This window comes from Oryx dammah, unplaced genomic scaffold (genome assembly GCF_014754425.2).
Source record: "Oryx dammah isolate SB20612 unplaced genomic scaffold, SCBI_Odam_1.1 HiC_scaffold_12, whole genome shotgun sequence".
Taxonomy (NCBI): Eukaryota; Metazoa; Chordata; class Mammalia; order Artiodactyla; family Bovidae; genus Oryx; species Oryx dammah.
Genome location: NW_024070196.1, coordinates 34,746,643 through 34,764,880, shown reverse-complemented (window position 1 = coordinate 34,764,880; position 18,238 = coordinate 34,746,643). Strand labels below are relative to the sequence as shown.

Here is an 18,238-nt window from a genome sequence, read left to right as displayed (position 1 = left end):
GAAAGACTAGAGATCTCTTCAAGAAAATGAGAGATACCAAGGGAACATTTCATGCAAAGATGGGCTCAATAAAGGACAGAAATTGTAGGGACCTAACAGAAGCAGAAGATATTAAGAAGAGGTGGCAAGAATACACAGAAGAATTGTACAAAAAAGATCTTCAAGACCCAGATAATAACGATGGTGTGACCACTCACCTAGAGCCAGACATCCTGGAATGTGAAGTCAAGTGGGCCTTAGGAAGCATCACTACGAACAAAGCTAGTGGAGGTGATGGAATTCCAGTGGAGCTATTTCAAATCCTGAAAGATGATGCTGTGAAAGTGCTGCACTCAATATGCCAGCAAATTTGGAAAACTCAGTGGTGGCCGCAGGACTGGAAAATGTCAGTTTTCATTCCAACCCCAAAGAAAGGCAATGCCAAAGAATGCTCAAACTACCACACAATGGCACTCATCTCACATGCTAGTAAAGTAATGCTTAAAATTCTCCAAGCCAGGCTTCAGCAATACATGAACCATGAATTTCCAGATGTTCAAGCTGGTTTTAGAAAAGGCAGAGGAACCAGAGATCAAATTGCCAACATCCGATGGATCATCAAAAAAGCAAGAGAGTTCCAGAAAAACATCTATTTCTGCTTTATTGATGATACGAAAGCCTTTGACTGTGTGGATCACAATACACTGTGGAAAATTCTGAAAGAGATGGGCATACCAGACCACCTGACCTGCCTCTTGAGAAATCTGTATGCAGGTCAGGAAGCAACAGTTAGAACTGGACGTGGAACAACAGACTGGCTCCAAATAGGAAAAGAAGTACGTCAAGGCTGTATATTGTCACCCTGCTTATTTAATTTATATGCAGAGGACATCATGAGAAACGCTGGGCTGGATGAAGCACAAGCTGGAATCAAGATTGCTGGAAGAAATATCAATCACTTCAGATATGCAGATGACACCACCCTTATGACAGAAAGTGAAGAAGAACTAAAGAGCCTCTTGATGAAAGAGGAGAGTGAAAAAGTTGGCTTAAAGCTCAACATTCAGAAAACTAAGATCATGGCATCCAGTCCCATCACTTCATGGCAGATAGATGGGGAAACAATGGAAACAGTGGCTGACTTTATTTTTCTGGGTTCCAAAATCACTGCAGATGGTGATTGAAGCCATGAAATTAAAAGATACTTACTCCTTGGAAGGAAAGTTATGACCAACCTAGACAGCGTATTAAAAATCAGAGACATTACTTTGCCAACAAAGGTCCATCTAGTCAAGGCTATTGTTTTTCCAGTAGTCATGTATGGATGTGAGAGTTGGACTATAAAGAAAGCTGAGCACCAAAGTATTGATGCTTTTGAACTGTGGTGTTGGAGAAGACTCTTGAGAGTCCCTTGAACTGCAACGAGATCCAACAAGTTCATCCTAAAGATCCGTCCTGGGTATTCATTGGAAGGAGTGATGTTGAGGCTGAAACTCCAATACTTTGGCAACCTGATCTGAAGAGCTGACTCATTTGAAGAAACCCTGATGCTGGGAAAGATTGAGGGCAGGAGGAGAAGGGGACGACAGAGGATAAGATGGTTGGATGGCATCATCGACTCAATGGACATGGGTTTGGGTGGACTCTGGGAGTTGGTGATGGACAGGGAGGCCTGGCATACTGCAGTTCATGGGGTTGCAAAGAGTCAGACACGACTGAGCGACTGAACTGAACTGAAAACAAGAGGAACTTATTTGACTGTTGAAGGAAAAGATTTACAGTGAAAAGGTGCCCAGGGATAGAATCCTCAAGAACATCATCTTCCAAGCAGAGCCACAGGAAAGCAAACCAACAACTGACACTGAGAATATATGGTCAGAGAGTTAAACAAGCAGGAGGATAAAGAGCAGCCTCCGCAGTCAGAGGGAAAGGAGACAGTAATCAAAGGTAGCAAAGATTACAATAAGCTCAAGTAAAATAAGGATTTAACACATTTGTGAGCTGGGTAATTTGGAGGTCATTGTTGATCAGAGAAAGGACAATTTTAATGATACACTGGTAATGTGTGATTTGGGTAGAAATCAGATGATAATGGTTTGAAGTGGATAGGAGATAAGATTGTCTAGACACATGTGTAGACTACTCTTTCAGTGAGCTTGAATTTACATGAATACCCAAACCTCCCTTTTCCACATGAGGTGAGGCCATGCCCACACTAACCTGTGGACTAGAGTAGATGGAGGTAGATGTTGAAAGCAGGTGAGTGTTTCAAGCTGAGAGTGAAGTGGAGAAGTGACTCCAGTAAGCCAGATAGGGGAGTTTATGAGGGTCTCCAAAGGTAAGGGGCCAGAGCCAGTGACTGAAGCTGGATTAGGGAAGCAAGACAGACATCTAGTTAGAGAGTTTGTAGGCAGGTCCTTGAGAAGAACAAGATCACGTGCGTTGCTGGGTCTGAAGTTCAAGGGTTTGATCAGGGGCCCAGGCTCAGTGGGGAAAGAAGGGAACTAATAAACAGAGAATCAATAGGGTGAAGGCCTGGCTATCATGTTAAGTCTCAGGACACATTAGTAGAAGGAGGGCAGTTTGAGAGCAAAGAGACTAGTAAGGTGATGGTATTTTATATATAAAGATTTCAGACGGAGACTGGTTCCAAGTGCTATAGTCTGGTACATGGCCATGGGGGTGATCTGATGATAGAGTAAAAGATGCCCATGTTTGAAACTGAGGCACTCAAGTTTCTAGGAAGCTATAGTGTTGGTGGCACCCCACTCCAGTACTCTTGCCTGGGAAATCCCATGGATGGAGGAGCCTGGTAGGCTGCAGTCCATGCGGTTGCAAAGAGTCAGACACGACTGAGCGACTTCACTTTCACTTTTCCCTTTCATGCATTGGAGAAGGAAATGGCAACCCACTCCAGTGTTCTTGCCTGGAGAATCCCAGGGACGGCGGAGCCTGGTGGGCTGCCGTCTATGGGGTCGCACAGAGTCGGACACGACTGACGCGACTTAGCAGCAGCATAGTGTTGTGGAATCCTCCTCATGGTCACTGAAGTCACCCCGGGTGATGGAATAAATTTGATTCAGGAAAAGAACATGCCTGAGTCCTCGGTGAACATGGAGAAATGTTCAGAAGATGACAATCATCAATAAAAAGTAAGGGGACAGCAAAGTTATATGGGACAAACTTCAAAGGAGAAATGAGTTTTGTGCAAGAATATGCGTGCAATAGGCATTAGGAAGGATATCTTCAATTGCTCTTGGAGAGCTGCACAAGAAGTGGTGTCCTTGAAGTAGAGACAGGAAAAGGAAAGTCCTATTTCAGTGAACGTATGTAAGGAGAAAAGACTGTCTTTATTAGGTACATGTAAAAACTTCATGCTCTCAGAAACTAAGGATCATCTTTTATTTTCTACTGAAATTGTTAAATTACAGGTTTCCAGGGAATCACAAAAGACAGTTGTACTGACTGGGTAGTATTTAATATGACCAGGTCTTAAATAAGAAGCCATGAACATAAACATTTAAAACCAAATATATAATAAATAATCATTAAGTTATAAAGTACATAATTCATATTAAAGCTAAATTTTCAGATGCAAATGTAATAATACAATAGAGCAATAATAATAATAATGCTATAATTTTATGTGTCCAAAGAAGACACTTTCAGCTAAAATGGTAAAAGTCATGATTAATTTTCCCTGAACCCCCATGACCTAGAGAAATCTCTTTCTTTTTTCTTTCTGCCTTCTTTCTTCCTTTCTTTCTTTTTTCCTTCTCTCCCGTTTTTTTTTTTTTTTTGAAACATATCCTTTGTCCCTGCAGCAAGTGTTGCTAAAAACACTGTTGAAATAATGTTGAACAAATGATTGGTTCAGTAGAAAGTTTTACTCAGAGTTGTGGTCAGATGTTCCTGTGAGAGTATCCAGAACTTTAGAGACTCATAGACATATAAAGCTCAAAAAAGATAGAATATTCCTTAGAGACTAAGTCCAATACCCTTATTCTACAGATAAAGAGATGGAAACCAAAACAAGTTAAGCAAGTGACCATAACTTCATATCCAGTGAGATTTCAGGTCTACTGTATCACCATCCATATGTGAACAGCAATTGTGACAGATCAGCCCCAGATCCTTTTGGAGGGCTGGTCTTGAACACAGAGTACTGAAGGTGGAGCATTTTGAGTCTCACTTCTTCATCTTGCATATTCTGATGCACTGCTTTCCTTGGGATGTTGTCAGGATGTTTACCTGAATCTTTAAACTCAGTTTAAAACTCACCCCATTAAATTATTTTTACTTTTAAGGTAGAATTTCTGGTCAAAAGGATTAAAACAGAAAATTTTAACAGTGAACACACCAAAATAAATACATTGTTTTAAATATAAAATCACAGTGTCAAAGAAACCAACAACTATAAAGCCAGAAATTAGAAATAAGGACTCCATCTTTCCCAAGTCAAATTCATGCTAACACTTTCCACTATTTCCCAACAACCTGGCCTGATGTTGAGGCAGGCTTTAGATGAGTATTATGATCACAATGCATATGATTTCTTTGTAATAACATTTAAAAAATTTAAAACAGAACACCCTGTTTCTGATGATCACACATCTCATTGAGAGTTGATGAAATACTGATTCCTAACATACATTTTAGAACCATAAATTATCTATACTTGTCCAAAAAATATTTTTAAGTAGATCATTTTCTTCTTAAGAGTGTAAAGCATTTTCCATACAACGTCCTCTTGCACACTCACAGCTACTTTAACAATAAGAGATTTTCAAATAGCTTATAACATTCTAGTGAAAATTTTTCTAGCGTTTTTAACTTTATATTTAAATAAACTGCTGGACTTGATATGAAATGGCAATTAGAGCAAGTTGCTTGTTTTTACAACCCATGATTGATAGTAAAGATTGGGATGTTTATGCAAAAGTCTGTTTTCTACTAGGAGTCCTGGACTCCTGATTTGTCTTCTGATCTTGACTTTGTATAGGTGACTGAATTTGCCTTATGCAGAACATACAAACACGAAATGTCTGTTTAAAAAGCAGAAAGAAAGGAAGAAGGAAACAGACATTTGGTATTATAAGCTCACTCCCATACAGTCTTTATAACAATTTAAGAAGAGAGCTACAAGATTTTTTAAATTCTGTTTAGTTCCAAAAGACCATCTAATGTATGTCCCTCTACCGGTTTTAATTGCCATTTCCAAAGGCTTAGAATGTTAACTGATAAAGGGACTTGAGTTGGGGAAGGTACTATTATACCCATTTAGAGGAAAAAAGTCCAGAAGAGTCTATTCCGTAAATACATTCATATGTATAGTATTAAAATATTTTTGACAGATTCCAATAAAGAAGTCCAAACTTTGGGAGCCATCTGGTAAAGCTATCCCCCAGGTACATAAATAAATCACATATTTATATGTTAGACATTCTGAGATTAAAAAAATAACCTCTTCAGATATAGATTTTAAACACTTAGTCAGATATCGATTTTAAACACTTAAAAGTACAAAGGCTTCAACTTTTATTTTCACCCTATGCTTCTATATTTTTCAGATTGAGTGAAGGTATTACACCTTTTAAGTTTTGATCATCAGAAACCTCATTCTTTTTGCAATTAAGATCAAGGTTAATATAAGATCAACAAATTCCCAAACTGAATTTTTGGTTAAAATTTTTAAGCTTCTCCAAGAAGTGTCATAGGTGAGCAGTAAGATAAAGTAAAAACTTTAGAAGCCATAGAAATCTATAACATAAGAAATCAGACTCAAATTGAGTAGAAAATCTTTTCAAGTTGACTAAACAGAGCATGTAGATCAAACTGAAGTACTGCATAGTGATTTTGGAGAAATAATCCTGACCTTGAACACTCATCTGAGTGTTCCCCCGCATCACTTATACATTGTACTTGTCCACTTGGAATACCAAGAAGTGAGTTTCACTGCTGTGTTAAAGTATGCAATATAGTGTCCGGCCTCAAGTGAGATCTTCAGGAAGCTTCATATCCCATGTGTTCTAGGACAGATGCTGATGAATCATCTGTGGAAATAGAATATCATGAGTAACCTCAACTTAAGAAGCCATCTGGGTAAGGATGAAATAGAAAATCAAATGTAAGTGGATATATACCTTTTGGATGAGCGATTTCAGTCTTTCTAGGTATTCCTTGGGTGGTTTTTTCTCATAAGAATCACAAGAAGGACATGTCTAGAAATCAATGAAAGAGTAATAATTTTCTCTAAAATGTTTTTCCTACTCAGTAAAATGTTCATTCAAATATTATGTTTTCCAATTAGAGACATAAATTATGTTCACTGAAAAAAATTTGAGAAACACATGAAATAGTTCAGAAAATAACAGTGAGAAAAATCACTTGAGATCCTAATCTCAGAGATAATAACTGCAATATTTTGATATGTGTCCTCCTGGTAATTTTTTTCTTTGCATTTATGTTTACATTGGTTATTAATTTGCCTTTTTTATACTTAACATATCACAAGCATTTCCTACATATTAAATATTCTTCAAAAATATAGCCCATAATGGTTGCTTTGTATTCATACATAGAACTGAAGTGTTACTATTTTTGGACACATAGATTGCCCCTAACTTTTCACTATTGTATACAGTGCTGCAGTGAATATCTCTGAGTAATTTTTCATATACTTCTTTATTTTATTTAATAAACTACTAAAAGTAGAATTAATAAGTAAAAACAATAAAATATTTTAAGGCTTTGGAAGTATATTATTAAACTATTTTATCTCTATTCATATAGAATATTCCTACCAATATTGGATATTGTTAAAATGTTTTAATTGGAAAAAAATAAGATTTCTTTTCTTAACTTGCATTTATTTGTTCATGAGGACATTAAACAATTCTTTACATGTGTATTGCCCACTTATATTTCTTTTAAAAAAAATCTTTTTTATGTTTTTTATCCTATTCCTATTGGAATACCAGACACCAGACCATTGCTTGCTATTGAGCATCTCTAATGCCAGTTTGATGTTGTGGTGAGAGATATTTGAAAGATAAGAGATTTAAGTTCTAATTCTCATAATGGCACTTAACATTTGTGGGGCTTGGGACAAGTCACTTAACATCCTTGGTCTCGCTTTCCCATCATTCAGATGAAGGTGCTTCACTGAATAGTTCTAAGTTCAGTTCCAGTACTACCGTTTTGTTTCTTTGATATTTGTTTCAGAGACAGGCTCAGCTCTTTTCTTGAGAAAAATTTTGGAGAGATACTTTTCACATTCTAACCTTGCCAAGCAATCAAAAGAAATAAACATTATTTTGATATTGTAATTAAGAGTTCATTTGCTCACATGTGCAATCCCTTAGAAGAGGGAGAGAAAAAAAAATTCCAGTAATTTATCTTATGTATTCATCCACTTGTTTTGATTAGTGCTTGAATTACGAGATTATCAGCATTGCTCATGAGTTGGCATAAGAGGAAATATACAAAAGGTTCTCAGGACCCCCAAAACTAGGGAATATTGAAATTCCCTAGCCAAATAATGGGGTCTATCACTTTAAATTGTAGCACTGACTCTGCAATTATATAGGACGGTAACATTCTTTAAAAGAGGAAGGCAGAGATTGAGATTTATCCTGGTGTCTTGAAGGCTGTCTCTTTTCTTGTAGGAAAGCTAGGGTCTAGCTCTCATTAAAATTGCAAGTTATATGTGATCATATAATGAGAGGAGAATATTTTTTAATTCTTAAGTCATAGTTGGATCCTCTGCTTAATGACTTCCTCACCTCAGAAAGCTATATTAACTTATTTCAGCTACCAGAGACCATTAGCAAATTCTAATTGGCTGTTAGTACTTTCAGGTCTGTGGACTAAAAGGAGGTGATTTCACTTCTCAAAACACTCTATGAGCAGGTGTAACATGTAACTGGAAGGAAGGCACTGGAGGCTCTGGCTGCATGTGTGTGTGTGTGTGTGTGTGTGTGTGTGTGTGTAAAGTAATAGATAGAGTTAATAAGTACAGATAAGATAGATGACAAATGGCAGTCTTACTAGTTCATGTTTCTGTCTTCTCCCTGCATTTGTGGGAGGCAGTTTCCTCTTCAGCTGTTTAGTTAATATGTTGATTATCTTTTCGTTGTCTCCATTATTTGCTGACTTTAGTTGAACCTTCTGAAAACATGAAAAAGCTGACCGCTCACAGTGTCTCTGAAAGAGAAATTATTTGTGTGCAGGTTAATGAAAGTCATTCAGAAAGTAAAAATTACCTTCCCAATCCTTTTTTTCCTGCAGTGCCTTGGATCACATTCATTTCAGCAGACAAATGAGGAATGATTCATGTCCTACTTAATCTTTGGGCTGAAGAGGAGACTCTTATCATGTGAAATTCCCCCGTGTTAGGGGCGAGAGGATGTTTCCCTGTCTCACAGACAAGAAGATGGAGCCTCACTTTGCCACAATTCTATCCTCCTAATGTCATTTTGAGGTTTGAGTGTTGGGCAGAACTCTTGGTGTTTCTGGGAGGGTTAGTTTGGTTGCAGAACACACATTATATGACACTCTAAGAGTTACATTATGGCTTGTGGCAGCTTTGGGTGAATTATGCTGTAGGGTGTTAGTCATTCAGTCGTGTCCAACTCTTTGTGACTCCATGGACTGTAGCCCACCAGGCTCCTCTGTTCATGGAATTCTCCAGGCAAGAATACTGGAGTGGTTGCCATTACCTTCTCTAGGGGATCTTCCCAACTCAGGAATCAAACCTGGGTCTCCTGCATTACAGACAAATTCTTTACCATCTGAGCCACCAGGGAAGCCCCTATGCTGTGGTAGTCTGATTAAAAATTGTTTCATTTGTCAGTTTCTCTCTTCAGTGTACATAGGAGTTTCTAATAGTGACATATATGTCTTGAACAACACCTTTCCTGTACAATGCCTGGCATAGTGAATGCTAGTGAATGCTCAACAAATATTTGCAGAGTGGACAAATGAATTAAGTGAGTTTAAAACCCCTCCTTTGGGGAAATGAAGTGGGTGCCTACCTCAGATGGTACGTTCCACATCTAAGATAGAGTCCACCTGCCGTAGACCATGTGTGACTTTTCTAAAATCCCATTCACACTCTCAAGTCAGTCAGGGTGGGATCTGCCTGAATCAAGTGCTTGAGGAATAGAATTTGAGATGTGCCCTCCCCACCCCCGCACCCACAAGGGAGGGAAGACTGTCCCTTATAAAGTAAGAGTAATGTCTCAGAGCATGGTGAATTGGGCAGATCATGGATCAAAAAGTTGGTTTAGTCAAATAACCAGTGGCTAGTGAATAAATCAGAATCTTAGAAATTGAACTGAAAGTGAAATGGAATTTACTGGAAGAACAAAATGTATACTGACTTGTTGGAATCATTTTCACGCTGATCTGAGAACTTGTATTCAGGTTAATTTCTTCTTTCAGCAAATGCCTGTGTATGATGCTGTTCTCCCCAACCCCCAACAAAGTTGCTGTATCTTCATTTCACCAATGTGCATGAAGCTACTGCCATGTATCCAGAAGCTGCAACTTCTCTCAGGCCCTACAAGGCCCATCATATATACGACAATATTACCTGAATCTTCCCATGGACAATCAGCTGAAAATAGCATCTGGCCTGCTTTGCATTTTCCAGCCTATATGCTTACCCAATACGAATGCTGGTTAATAACATGCACCTTTAAGACACAACCCTATCAGATTTGCTTTGCATACGTAGCCACAAGCCGAAAACCAGCTTATCTGGTTTCCTTATATCAGAGCGGCTTGCCTGTCATAAGGGTGAAATAATGTCCTTTACATATATTTGCCAAAATGCTTATTTAATAGAAACTATTTATAAATGTTAATTATAGCACTTTTTTTTTCCTTGAAAACCACATGTTCATGTTTGTTGAAGTTTTTTCTTTTCTCTTCTTTTTGACCACAACCGGCTTAACTTACTGGAAAAAAATAATATTCATATTTAAAGAGGTAAATTTTCCAGCTGAAACTGAAAACGCTAACTGCTTCATCCGTGATGATCTGAGAAACCAGCATTTCTCACAGAGGCCCATTTTGCTGAGTTAACATTAACATGTGTATGTTGAAAGAAAACTAGGTTCCAAAGAAGTGTAGGGGCCTACGAAATGAACTCCCTCGAGACAGTATTGCAAGGAGTGGTCAAGACAAGTGAGCAAAGATTTTGCACCTGAGAAAGCCTTTCTGAGCACCTCTGAGCACCGATGCTCCTACTGATGAGGCTGTGCTCTCTCTACTGCGCTTCCTTGCTCACCTGTGTCAATACACAGTGGGATTTTGCTTTGTGCTTTCTGCAAGCAGCACAGCTGTCCCTGGCAGTCCGCGGTCCAGGACAAACAGCTGCTGGATTCGGCTTCAGATGCACATCAAAGGCAGCCTCAAACAGGAAAGGAAGCAGAGAAGCTGCCCTGCTAACTGCTTTAAGGATGCATTGAGATGGGGAGTAGAGAGGTTAATCTTGACTGGGGCTGCTGCGGGTGCCCTGTCACTCAGGATGACCCTGAGTTCATGTGCAGCACCACCACGTGGGAGCAGAGCCACTGCTTTCCTTTGCTGTGCCTTGCAGACTCAGAGGGCACGGCTTTGCTTCCCTCATCCTTTAACACCTGGAAGCATTAGTTTTGCAGAATAGAGGAAGCAGTAAGGAAATCAAAAGCAAGAGTAACCACTCTTCTCTTTAGCCAGAGAACAGTCAAGTGCTGCTTTTGCAAGTAGGTGCACTTGGCTTTGTTGATTGCAATTGAATATTTGAAAAGACTTGCCTCCTTACAATTTCCTTTTGACCTGTGTAGCTTTTTTTCCAAAGAAAGCCCTGGCCATTCACACTAGGAAGTTTTACCAATGGGGTAAAATTACCTTTGTCCCGCTTACAAACTAGGTTTATATCAGGGTTTCTCAGTAGTAGCACTATTGACATTTAAGGATAGATAATTCCTTGTTGTTAGGGCTGTCCTGTGCATTCTAGAATATTTAGTAGCATCCCTGGCCTCTACCTACTAGATGCCAATAGAAACCTCCACACACACAACTGTGGCAACCAGAAAGTTTTCCAGATAATGTCAAATGTTCTCAGAGGGCAAAGTCACCACCAGATGAGCACCACTGGTTATATAATTAGAAAGAGGAAGAAAGATACCTGGTGAGGCCAATTAGCAACCTTAGATAATCACTGTCAACATTTATATGCAACATTTTAATGAATTTATTTTCATTGAACTTTTTAATCTTTTAAAATCTCTGATAGACTCTACTTTGATGCAAGTCCTGAAAACTTGATATAATGCTACTATGACCTTCATCTATTTTCTTCTCTCCAGGGTTTGCCTGCCAGCATGGCTTAAAACTCTTAGTTATACCCTTATTCACTTGTATCATAGTAGCATTGCTTGATCTGATTATTAGATAGACACAATGTCACTGAGACAAAATCCTGTTATTATGATATAAGATAAAAAATATCTGCTTTAACAAAACATATAAAGAGAGTACCCACTGGATCAACTAAAGTTAGAAAATGGGATATTTTTCTTATTTTGCAAGTCATAGACCGCAGCTAAGAAACTCCAGAAAGGACTCTAACCACAGCAGTTACACAAAGGACATAAGATGCTGAAAAATACATGTTTGGATAATTAGGACATTAAGAAACAGACTTACTTTTTGAAAAAGTCTTTCCAATAAGCTGAATGTGCTACTTTCATTTTAGATGCTGCTTATTAGAAAAGGACTTAGTAAATGAGAGTGGTTAGGTTCAGAGACAGAGAGTGAATTTTAGAGAAAAGCAATAGTTGTGACTCATTCACTTTCTAAACTTTTACAGAGTCATTTACGATAATTGTTTTCTTTGCAATGTATCTTCATAAGTCTCCCCTTTGTAGTGTCCTAATTACTGGTAGTACTTTTATAGTTATTCTAATTTATGCAGTTAAAGCTCTGTGACAGTGAAACTGTTTCCCCCAAATGCATTTATATCCTCAGGATACCAAACATTAAGACTAGATAGAAGTTACCAAGGGAAAGATCAGCACACAGTACTCTTGAACTACATGCTATGCCTCTTCTTCCTGGGACCTCATGGATTTAAATGGCTTAAGATAACAGGATGAGTTGTTGAAAACTGTCCTTTCAAAAGACCTCACCGAAGGCCGAAGACAAGACCCATTCAGGACAAGGTATATGGGAATTATACTGTAAAGAATAGCCTTGATTTCCATACCAGTATTCCTCCCTGCTGTTCTGTAATCTACTCTTGCTTTCCTTCTCTTTTTATTCCTTCTTTCTCTCTCTCCCTTTTACCCTTCCTTCCTTTCTGCCTTTCTTCCTTTCTTTCTCCCTTCCTTTCTAATTATCAAAAACTGAATCCTGCTTCTATGGCTTGTGTCTATGTTTCATAGATTTACAAAGAAGGCTCAAGAACTTTTATGCACAGACTCTTAAAATGTAATTACTTGGTCATTGTTCAGAAAATGATCATAGTATAGATTTATTTTCTAGTTTTGTTTTTCTGTCTCAATAGTACTACTTGGGAATACTCTTAGAGATACTTGAAGATAAAAATATGTCATATAAGGTATGTAATGTTTTATAGATTGGCTTGTTGGTAAGTCAATGAATATTTGGGCAAATTAGAAATAACTATATAGTAAATGTATTATTTAATAACTAATTATTAAATCACAAAATTCATTGATAGTAAGTCTATTTCTAAATAATCATGTTAATGCCTTCCTTAATTGTATTTTAAAACTTTTATCAAATGCATTTTCACAAACAAATTCAACTGGTCTTACCTTTACATCTTCTGGAGCTGGCAGAAATTCAGGATCCTAGAGCAAAAGAAAATTAGTTCTGAGTTATTTTTATGTCAAAAAGCTCCTTTTATAGTAACTGAAGAATATTATTTAAATTTTGTTGTGCCCAGTATGGCCTTACCAAGTCATTCACATAGTTTTTCAGCTGATCAACAATGTCTATAAGTTGACGCAGTCTAATAAAGAGGCGATCTTGCCCTTGGAAGCTTGACTTATGGGCCACTGTCCCAGAGAAGATGACCATCAGGCAAATGACTATTCTCTCCATGTTGCCAGGAGTGGATCTCATAAGTGCCAGTAGAGCAAGACCTTGGTCTCAGTTTTCACTTCAGTTTGTGAACAGGTTGTCAGAAAAGCTACCTATTTATTCATCCTTCAGGGAGAGGTAAAGCCCTCCCATTGCAGCCTGGAAATCTTTGTAAAATGGATGAATGTGAGTAACTCTTTTTTCTTTTCCACTGGCTAGGTGTACGTGTGCATGCGCTAATGCGTGGGGGCAGGGATTGATGGAGTTAACAAAATGTGCCCAATCTGCATCTTAGACAGGAAAAAGAGAGACATGGGTGAATTCCAATTTTCAGCATGAATCAAGAAGTATGCACAGTAAATAGTAAGTACTACAAGATTTCAAAGAAGTAAACAAAACACTTTGATCTCTCTCTCTGCCTCCCCTAGCATCTTACCTGTTTTCTCTGACAGTCATAAGGGCACTTCAATAATGAGTAAAGTGGCAACATGTGCTTTCTTGCAGGACTTTTTCTTATGGTAATAACTAGGCTTTTTGACTGAGATCATCCAATAATCCATCATAAAGGTAGGAGGACAGCTACCTTTTAGGAAATTTTAAACATCAAGTGTATTTTCCAAATTAGCAAGAATATTTTAGTTTCTTAATCAGGTTAAATGGTTTAAAGTAGAATGTGCTTCCAACTCTGCTCCCAAGCATCTTTAACTAACATTAATTTCAGCCTCTAACACTCTACTTAACATCTGATTTTTACATATTATTCCATCCCCAATCAAGATCTCATTCTACCTTCATTAAAAAATAATGCAACAATTAAGTGAATGAAAAAGCTAATACTCATTCCTCTCCAAACCAGAATTTTATTTCAAACAGCAAAATCCAAAAATATCTCCAACTCTTTTTTTCTTTGAGTAGTGTTACTTATTTCTGTTAGATATCATTTTCTCTGGGTATGAACAATACATTTCTAACTATGATCAGATAGAGATTAATGAAAGGCTCAAAGTCCATAAGTGGTTCTGTCATCCTCCTCTCTGCAGCTTCTCCTGTCCCTGCTACTCTTTACTCATTTGAGAAAGCTGAATATGATATTATAGAATCATGGAAGTAGTATTGTAGCACAGTCAATTGAGTCTTACAATGAAACTTTTGGCTATGGATTTTTTTATCCATTTATTTCTTCATCTATTTCATCACATGCTTACAGCTATACTTTTTTCTAAAATGTTATGTGGCTAAGATAAATTGGACTTTGGACTTGCTTTGAAGGTTGTTTTTAATCTTTATACTATAGAATATCTATTCAAGAGTATTCAGGTTTGGTCCTACAGAGTAATAAAAATCTTACCATGTAATCAAGAAGTCCTCACTATAATCATTAAACTCTACAGGGTAAGGTTGATGTATAAACCCACTAACTGCATTTGGACTTGGGGTTGCCACTTTGCATCTCAACATTGCCCGCATCAGCTTTGTTCATGCTTTCTTTATCTGTTAAAGAGACATGAGTCTCCTTGAAGATACTAACCACAGTGGTTAGGAACCCAATTTCTAAAGCAAAGTGCTTGAATTCAAATCCAGGCCCTAACAATGAGTTACATATTAATTGCTGTACATATGACCCTGGATATATTATTGCAAAAGGAAGATAAGTATAGAATCTAATTATAGGGTTGTAATGAGGCTTAACTAGACATTTCAGGGGAAAAGGGCCAAGTACATCACACAATAAAATCTCAGAAGATATGTGTGCTGATCATGGATGAGGGTAGAGAGAAAAATTTATAAAAGCCTAGAGAAGCTAAGCTGATCCATGGAAGGAAGAGCACAGGTAGATCAGCCAAAATGCATGGGTGTGGCTGTATTTGCCATAAAAATGTTTTGAAGTCTTTAGTGCTGCTTAGAGAGAATCACTTGTCCCAACTCTGGAGTGCCTCACCGTCACCCTAGACCTCCTGGCCCTCCACAGTCCATCAACCAGCACGCCAGAATCTGCATGGTCCCACTCTAACATCAAGACCCAAGACCTTTCTGAGAGTTAGATCCCCTGCTTTAAGTAGCGTTTCGGTTGGTAAGCATTTTGAATATCACTGCCGGTATGGTAGGCCGAATAATGACACCCTAAGATGTCCACATCCTAATCCCTGGAACCTGTGAATATGTTACCATCAAGGTAATCAAAGGAACTTTACATGTGTGATTACATTAAGGATCTTGGGAGGAAGATTCTCCTGGATTATCCATGTGACCTAACATAACCACAAGGGTCCTTGTAAGAGGAAGTGGTGGGTTTGGAGGGGGTGTGTCAGACTCAAGGAAAATGTGATGACAGAAGCAGAGGTCAGAGTGATATGGGGCTTGAAGCCAAAGACCTCCTGAAGCTGGGAAAAATAAAGAGCAGGTTCTTCCCTAGAACCTCCGGAAGGAATGCAGCCAACACCATGATTTCAGCCCCTTTAAGCTCATTTTGGACTTCCAGAACTGTAAAATAATGAATTTGGGTTGCTTTAAGCCACTGAGTTTGTGGTAGTTTGTTACAGTAGTAATAGGAAAGTAACACACCTATGTGTCGAATTTTTACTTTTGGAAAAGTGGTGAGAAAAGAAGGAAAAGGTGATTAAGAGAGAACTAGTAAAGGCTGATGGCAGCCCACTCCAGTACTCTTGCCTGGAAAATCCCACGGACAGAAGAGCCTGGTAGGCTATAGTCCATGGGGTCGCAAAGAGTCAGACACGACTGAGCGAATTCACTTTCACTTTTCACTTTCATGCATTGGAGAAGGAAATGACAACCCACTCCAGTGTTCTTGCCTGGAGAATCCCAGGGACGGGGGAGCCTGGTGGGCTGACGTCTATGGGGTCGCACAGAGTCGGACACGACTGAAGCGACTTACCAGCAGTAAAGGCTGGAATTTGGTTTGTTGTGCTGTTGGGGTGCAGGTAGAAGGGATCAGGAATCATAAAGAAGAAAGGAAAGTAATATTAGTGTAGCTACCATTGGGTATGGTATACCAGATATAAAGGAGAAGAATGTCCAATGAGGACTTTCCAGGAAGTCCGGGTGTCTTTTAACTTCTTGCTGGTGCTGAGAGGGCTCACTCAAGAGTGACAGTGTGTTTCAAAGCTATGGAGCCCAATTTGCATTGTGCTACAATTTATCACTGTGTTGAGACAGACCTTAGGGTGAAGTAAAGAGACTTAGATTTACTTGAGTTATGTATTCTCTGCTTAGAAATACTAACTTATTGCTACCTTTTTACAGCATCATTTTATTGTGGTCTTAATGGCTTTTTACTCTTTAGATTGTAATCTTTTTTTTATTTAGATTCAGTCAGTCCTGCGTAATATTTGTACTGAAAATGAGAATTTATCTCACCGTGACAAATATACCAGGGCACAACTTGAGTACAATCAGAATTTTGTGTTTCCTCATATGTGATTTTGTCTGCAAGAAATGCTAGGTAAATGCAGAATCCAGCTGAACTGGGCCATTTAGGAATATACAAAATGCATACGCACCTCAAACACTCACCAGCTAACTGTCCATATCTGGAGTTTAAACAGCTTTCCATCCCAGCAAGCCTCTGCTGCCATTTCTCAATAGTTTGTAGCTGTGACTCTTCCTGCACTCACCTCCATGAACAAACTTCAGGTCTTTTCCTAGGCAAAATGCCATATTTATTATAGTGTTTATGTGTCTCTTAACCATGTAACATGTGTAAGACTGATGTCTTTCTTCATTAGGTTCCTGTCATCTTTTACCACTGACAGAATTTCAGTGTCATGCCCTTAATTTTATTTCCCCCATAAGCTCTGTGGTGTTTATTGTGCGATTTTATATAGTGCACTTGGTTTTTAGAAAAGTGTATGTCACATTATAGCAGAACTGACTGTATTTTATCTGAAAGGGTCACGCTAAGTCTCAACAGCATCTAGTTACATCCAGATGAAGAGCAAGGCTAACATCAAGGATTTATTCCTAAGGAGGGAGAGAAAACAGGGATGATGGAGGAAAGGAGAAAGAATGATGTGTATTTTACACATTTCCTATCTGAGCTCAGCCTCCCTAGTGGCTCAGATGGTAAAGAATCTGCTTGCAATACAGGAGACCTGGATTCAATCCCTGGGTCAGGAAGATCCCCTGGAGAAGGAAATGGCAACCCACTCCAGTATTCTTGCCTAGAGAATTCCAGGGACAGGGGAGCCTGGCAGGCTCCAGGGGGTCCATGGGGTTGCAAGGAGTGGACACACCCGAGTGACTCACACATTTTATCTGAGCTCAGATTTTTAAAACCCTGGTTGGTGCAGCTCCTCCCTGGCCCTTTCCCATTAGCGCAGGGGAGCACATCTTGGCCTCCGTGAGCCTTCTGAAATTGTATGCAAATTTTTGTGTTTATGTTTGTAGGAAGAAGAAAACCTTAAATTTCATCTGCTTCTCCAAGGAAATGTCAGGCAGCTGCTTCTTTTATTTTCTAGGCGCCAGAGGCTTCTGTGAAGGGCAGTGTGGACCCATGCTTCCTCAGCACCCGCACAGCACTATGCACAAAAGTGGCAGCTGCTGGTGTGGCAGGATTAGTGAAGGGGCAACAACCTGGCTGAAGCCACACTGTGTAACAAGCCCACTGCTTTCACTTCACTTCCATGGTTATTTAGTACCTTGGAGTGAGGTGGTAGATTCTGCTACATGTACTTTTCCCAGGAATATAACCCAGGTCATCACCACGAAAGCATGAAACTTTAGTCACCCACCCAAGAGGATTCATGGACACATTTCAAGAATTTTCTTGAATGGATTATGCTTATAGACCACCTGGTCAGGATAGGAAGGAGGCCAGGGCACTGAAGGAAAGCTTCCAGCCAAGGAGAGCAGGCTGGGGGTGAGAGGAATAAAGGGAAGGAGGGGTTGAAGTATGAAGTGAGTGAAGTTAGGTCACAGTTTTGCCTGGGAGAGATGTGCTAGGTCTGAGATGGCACTGGTTACTCCTTGTGCCCAGCTCTCTTGCCCTGTCTGCACAGCTCTTCCCTGTGACTACTGGGTGTCAAGTATTTCCTTTCTGCTTTCACTTGCCTTGGCCTTTCATGGGTGGAATTAGATATCCTGCCAGACAAACTCTGCCAAGGGCAGTCTCTGGTATTTAGAGTTACAGACGTTATTGTAGTAG

At 39.0% G+C, this 18,238-nt stretch overlaps 1 protein-coding gene across 1 annotated transcript; it reads right to left on the bottom strand.

Moving 5' to 3' along the window:
• Positions 1-6,008: 6,008 nt before the first annotated feature.
• Positions 6,009-13,119, bottom strand: IL21 (interleukin 21). The gene is made up of 5 exons (XM_040250556.1): positions 12,952-13,119; positions 12,810-12,845; positions 8,029-8,184; positions 6,123-6,200; positions 6,009-6,032 (listed from the first exon to the last, which is right to left on the bottom strand). Exons 1-5 carry the CDS (start codon positions 13,117-13,119, stop codon positions 6,009-6,011), a joined length of 462 nt encoding a protein of 153 aa, XP_040106490.1.
• Between the last annotated feature and the right edge of the window lie 5,119 nt (positions 13,120-18,238).

Coding starts and splice junctions, on each gene's coding strand:
- IL21 (XM_040250556.1), bottom strand. CDS start 13,119: ATGAGATCCACTCCTGGCAACATGGAGAGAATAGTCATTTGCCTGATG. Junction 8,185..12,809: donor CAGCTCCAGAAGATGTAAAG/GTAAGACCAGTT, acceptor TTTCTCTTTCAG/AGACACTGTGAGCGGTCAGC. Junction 6,033..6,122: donor TGAAATCGCTCATCCAAAAG/GTATATATCCAC, acceptor CTATTTCCACAG/ATGATTCATCAGCATCTGTC.